Source organism: Orycteropus afer, unplaced genomic scaffold, assembly GCF_000298275.1.
Source record: "Orycteropus afer afer isolate SDZICR_OR568_19922 unplaced genomic scaffold, OryAfe1.0 scaffold00017, whole genome shotgun sequence".
NCBI lineage: Eukaryota > Metazoa > Chordata > Mammalia > Tubulidentata > Orycteropodidae > Orycteropus > Orycteropus afer.
Genome location: NW_006921604.1, coordinates 19,568,022 through 19,574,128, shown reverse-complemented (window position 1 = coordinate 19,574,128; position 6,107 = coordinate 19,568,022). Strand labels below are relative to the sequence as shown.

Genomic DNA, 6,107 nt, shown 5'->3' with positions numbered 1-6,107 from the left:
TAAGTTTTATTGGTTTTGTTTCTCTAGAGAACACAGTCTAACACACTATGCAAATCACTTTGTGGGACATTACTATAAGCATAAACTCTAACTTAATCTAAACTTAATTTTATTTAATTGAAAATAAATAGTTTGCAAACTCTAATCATTGATCACTAGTTATAAAATATTTTTTACCTACCTCATGACCATCATAACATGTGACAGTTGTCTCTACCATGCATGAAGAGGCTAACTGATTTACAAAGTAATGCTGCAGTAAAGAAGAAAATGTTTATTTCATTCTTGAGCAAACTTACCTCTTTGTTTTGGAAAAATGTAGTCAGGATGCTGTAAAATAAATTAAAAGTACATTAGATAATTACTGTAACATATAAAACTAAGTAAAAATTTAAAAAATATTAAATAACATAACTACCTTCATTATTGGCCGGGCTCGCTTCTCAAACAAACCACTTGGAAACAGGTAAACAATAGCTCTCTGGAAACATACGTAAAAGTTAATTAATAATTCATAAAAACAAGATAACATTTTAACTAACAGTTATCGTGAGCTACTATATGCCACATACTGAACTAAGATTTTCACATGCACTATCTCATTTCATAATTTTTAAAATGAGATAGTAAAATTACTACTCCATATAGTGCCTAGGAGCTCTGGTAGTGTAGTGCCTAAGGCACCTGACTGCTAACCAGAAGGCTAGCGATTCAAACCCACCAGCCACTCCTCGGAAGAAAGGTTGGGCAATCTACTTCTGTAGTGATAGCGCCTCGGAAACCCAAGGAAGCGTTGCTATGAGCTGGGTCTGACTCGACGGCACATAACAGCAACAACAACAGAAGCTGGCAGTTCAAACTCACCAACCACGCCTCAGAAGGAAGATTGGGCAATCTACTTCTATAGTGATACTGTGTCATAGTTCTGTGTCACTATGAGTCAGAAATGACTTGAAGGCAGTGAGTTTTTATTATTATTATTATTATTATTATTATGGATTGAGGAGCCCTGGTAGAGCAGTGATTAAGTGCTTGGCTGCTAACCAAACCCACCAGCGGCTCTGTTAGAGAGATTTGGCGGTCTGCTTCCATAAAGATTAGAGCCTTAGAAACCCCATAGGGCAGTTCTACTCTGTTCCACAGGGTTGCTATGAGTCAGAATTGACTCAGTGGCAGTGGTTTTGATTTTGGTTTTTTCTTTGTATTAGGGATTGAACTGTATCGCCACCCTCCCAAAAGGTATTTTGAAACCCTAACTCCCTAACTTTCATACAAAGTGAATATGGCCTTGTTTGGAACTAGGGTCTTTAAAGATGGTATCCATTAACATGAAGTTACACTAGAGTATAAAGCTGGGCCTTAGTCCAATATGAATAGTGTCACTATAAAAGGGAGGAAACACGGAGAGAAACAGCAAACAGCAAAGACATCCATGATAAGATGGAGGCAGAGATTTCAAGTGATCTATCTATATAAACCAGAGAATGGCAAGGATCACAAGCTATCACCAGACACTAGGAGAGCAGCGTGGAACATATTCTCCCCTTGGAGTCCTCAGAAGGACACACCCAGATTTCCAAATTCTCAGCCTCTAGATCTGTGGGGCAATAAACATCTGTTCTTACAAACCACACAGTTTGTGGTACTTTGTTATGGCAGACCTAGGAAATGGATACATATCCCAATGAAGAAAGAAAGAAATTTTAGCTATTAAACTGGTTATTGATCATTTTCAAGTGTCAGTTTAAAATATGCCATTCTCTGAATGTGATACTACAAGTGTTATCTCTGTTCTCATTTTTGTTAAGGAAAACTACAGGTGTTTCTACACAACTTCTGTAGTTATGTGTTCAAAAGCAATCATTTAACTCAAAAGACAGGATACTGTAAGAATAGGCTCTAGGTCTCATGCACAATGTCACTCCTGATGTTTTCAGATGCTCTGGACTTCTCCCAGAAGTAGTGAGAGAGTTTCAAACTACACCCTTTTCAAACAACTTATTGCGTCTGTGTCTCATTGGGGATGCTATTGGTATTTTCAGTGAGAAAACTCTGTTGTAGATAATCTTTCCCCATGTTGCAGGTCATTTAACATGGATGGCCCTTTTCTAAAACATGCTAGTAATATCCCTAAATCCTTGTTCCCTGTGATAAACCCCACCCCACACATTTCCAAATGCTCCTTACTTCCTAGAGAGTAAAACTGCTCCCCCACACCCTTGAGAATAATTGCTTAAGACATTACAATGTCTTCTCAAATGCCCCTCCTTATCTTTGTTACTTCAAACAAACCTGGTTGTGCCATCTGCCTATCACAGGTTGTTAATGAGTCTTCCTCCAATCCTGAGGCCATGTTCTTCTTCATATAATCCAGCTTCTCTTTTCATTTGCTCAGCAAACAGAATGAATAAGCATGGTGAAAGGATACAACACTCACACATACCTTTCTTGATTTTAAACCATGCAGTATCTCCTTGTTCTGTCCCTACGACTGCCTCTTGGTATATGTACAGGTTCCTCACGAGCACAATTAGATGTTTTCAAATTTCCATTCTTTGCCATGTTATCTATAATTCGTTATGATCCACACAGTCGAATGCCTTTGCATAGTCAATAAAACACAGGTAAACACCCTTCTGGTATTCTTTGCTTTCAACCAAGATCCATCTGACATCAGCAATAATATCCCTCGTTCTGTGTCTTCTTCTGAAGCTAGCTTGAATTTCTGGCAGTTTCTTGCCAATGTACCACTGCAACCACTTTCTAATTACCTTCTGCAAAAGTTTGCTTCTGTGTAATACTGTTTGATAATTTCTGCCCTCTGTTGGACCACCTTTCTTTGGAACGAGCACAAATATGGATCACTTCCAGCTGGTTGGCCGGGTCTTTTGAATTTCTTGGTATAAACAAGAGAGAGCCTTTAGTGCTGTATCTGTTAAAACATCTCAATGGGTATTCCGTCAATTCCTCGAGCCTTGCTTTTTGCCCATTCTTTCAGCGCAGATTGGACTTCTTCCTTTAATACCATTGGTTCTTGTTCATATGTTCCCTCCTGAAATGGCTAAATGTCAACCAATTCTTTTGGGTACAGTGACTCTGTGTATTCCTTCCATCTTCTTTTGATGCTTCCTGCATCATTTAATATTTTACCATTAGAATCCTTCAATAATGCAACTCAAAGCTTGAATTTTTTCTTCAGTTCTTTTAGCTTGAAGAAATGCAGACTTAAGCAATATTATGATAATTGGAGAAAAGATTGAAGTTGTCAAAGATTTAATTTTATTTAGGTCCACAATCAACACCTATGGAAGCAGCAGTCAAGACATTAAACGACATATTGCATTGGGCAAATCTGCTGCAAAAAACTTCTTTAAATTGTTAGAGAGCAAAGATATCACTTTGAAGACTAAGGTACACCTGACCCAAGTCACGGTGCTTTCAATCAACTCACATGCACATGAATGCTAGACAATGAATAAGGAAGACTGCAGAAGAAGTGATACATTTGAATTGTGGTACTGGCAAAGAATATTGAAATTCCATGGACTTGTAAGAGAATGAACAAATCTGTCTTGGAGGAAGTATAGCCAGAATGTTCTTTAGCATCAAGAATGGCCAGACTTTGTCTCTTATACTATGATCATGTTGTCAGAAGGGATCAGTTGCTGGAGAAAGATATCACGCTAGGTAAAGTAGAGGGTCAAGGAAAAAGGGGAAGATTCTCAACAAGATGGAGTGACATAGTGGCTACGATGATGGGCTCTAGCATGGCAACGATAATGAGAATTGTGTAGGAATGGGCAGTGTTTCATTCTGTTGTACACAGGATCACCATGATTCAGAACTGACTCAACAGCACTTAACAAGACATCATTTAAAAAGTGTATTTTCATCCCTCTTAAGCAATGTCAGATAAGTCGTCTGTGGCCTTGGAGACTGGCACTATAGGTGAAATCTAAATAAACTAGTAGCTCATTAGAACAGTGTTGCTATTTTAGCATTTCCAGACACAGCCTTCTCTATTCACTCACATGGTAAATGTTCTATACCAGATTCTGCCCCTGAAAGGAGGGGCCTAGAACTTTGGGAGTAAATTCAATTATGTTAGGGAGCCCAGTTGTGGCTTTGGGTGAAGCTGCTCTGTCTCATTCTCTCATTCAGCCTTTTGATAATCAAATTGAAACTAAAGAAAATAAATAAAAATAGATCATATATTAGAGTGCTAAGTTAAATAAACATTTTTTAAAATTAAGAACTCTTCTCTGCCTTCTCTCTAATAAATAGGCTTTAATACGTGATGCTGAAATAACTGGATTGCCATTTGAAAAAAGATAAAACTGGTTCCAAATACTAGAATAAATGCCAAATGAATCAGAAATCTAAACATAGAAAATGAAACCAAACAAGTACTAGAAAACAATATGGGTGAATGACTTTATAACCTAAGTATAGGAAAGTCTTTCTTAACTATGACTCAAAATTCAGAAACTATAAAAGATTGACCAATTAAACCACATAAAAACACAAAAATAAAAACTTCAGAATGTCAAAAAAAGAAAAAGTCAGAAAATAAATGACCAACTGGGAGAAAATACTGACATTTTTATATGATAGACAAAGGGCTAATCTTCATAACAAACAGGAAAGGTCTTAAAATAGAAGGAGAGAAAAAGAGATCAAAAGCCCAATAGACAAAATGGGCAAGACATGAACAGACAGTTCACAGAACATGATTTACAGATGATTCTTAAACATTTGAAAATGACTCAAATGTACTAATTAATAATAATAATAATAGTGCAATTAAAACAATAACACTTTTCATCTAACACAAATAACGATTTTTGTAAGTTTGACAGTATACTACTGGTGAGGCTATACAGGGATACTGTGACACACTGCTGGCCACAGTGCAAAATGGTACTATCTTTAGGTTGAAATTTGGCACTATCTAACAGAACTACCAGGAACTGACAGAATGTGTACTGACACATTTCAACAAACAGGTGCAGTGCTGGAGATGCTCACATGTTTATACCAAGAAATTTGGAAGACAGCGTCCTGGCCAACCAATGGGAAGAGATCCGTATTTGTGCCTATTCCAAAGAAGGGTAATCCAACAGAATGTGGAAATTATTGAACCATATCATTAATATCACATGTAAGTAATATTTTGCTAAATAATTAAAAAATGGTTCAGCAGTACATTGACAGGAAACTGCAAGAAATTCAAACCATATGCAGAATAGGATGTGAAATGAGGGATATTACTACTGATGTCTGATGCATCTTGGCTGAAAGCAAAGAATACCAGAAAGATATTTACCTGTGTTTTACTGATGATGCAAAGGCATTCTCAATGGTGTGGATCATAACAAATTATGGATAACACTGTGAAGAATGGGAATTTGTGAACACTTAACTGTGCTCATGAGGAACCTGTATGTAGACCAGGAGGCAGTCACTGAAACAGCAAGGGGATACTGAATGGTTTAATATCAGGAAAGGTATGCATCAAGAGTATATCTTTTCACCATACTTATTCAATCTGTATGCAAACAATCCAAGAAGCTGGACTATATGAAGAACATGGCATTAAAATTGGAGGAAGACTTAGTAATAACCTGCAATATGCAGATGACATAACTATGCTTGCTGAAAGCGAAGATAAGCACTTACTGATAAAGATCAAAGACTACAGGCTTCAGTATGGATTCATAATGGTAGCCTCATATGCATCTGAAGCCTGCACAATGAATAAGGAAGACAGCAGAAGAACTGATGCATTTGAAATGTGGTACTGGCAAATCCTGAAGATACCATGGACTACCAGAAGAAAGAACAAGTCTGTCTTGAAATAAGTCCAGCTGGAATGCTCCTTGTAAGTGATAATGGCCATGTACTTTGTCTCATGTACTTTGATCATGTTGTCAGAAGGGACCAGTCCCTATCTCTAGAATTTATAGAACACTTCAACACCTCAATAACAAAAAGACAAACAATCCAATTAAAAAATGAGCAGAAGACATGAATAGACACTTCACCAAGGAGGATATTCAAGAGGCCAACAAACATATGAAGAAATACTCATGATCATTAGCTATTAG

General features: G+C 37.1%; 1 protein-coding gene across 1 annotated transcript in view; it reads right to left on the bottom strand.

Moving 5' to 3' along the window:
• The window catches only part of MRPS9 (mitochondrial ribosomal protein S9), a 114,445-nt gene that overhangs the window by 44,177 nt on the left and 64,161 nt on the right, over positions 1-6,107 (bottom strand). The window contains exons 3-4 of the mRNA XM_007959493.1: positions 419-481; positions 300-330 (exon numbers count right to left, since the gene is read on the bottom strand). Coding sequence (XP_007957684.1) covers positions 300-330; positions 419-481 — 94 coding nt within the window. The remainder of the gene's footprint in view (positions 1-299; positions 331-418; positions 482-6,107) is intronic.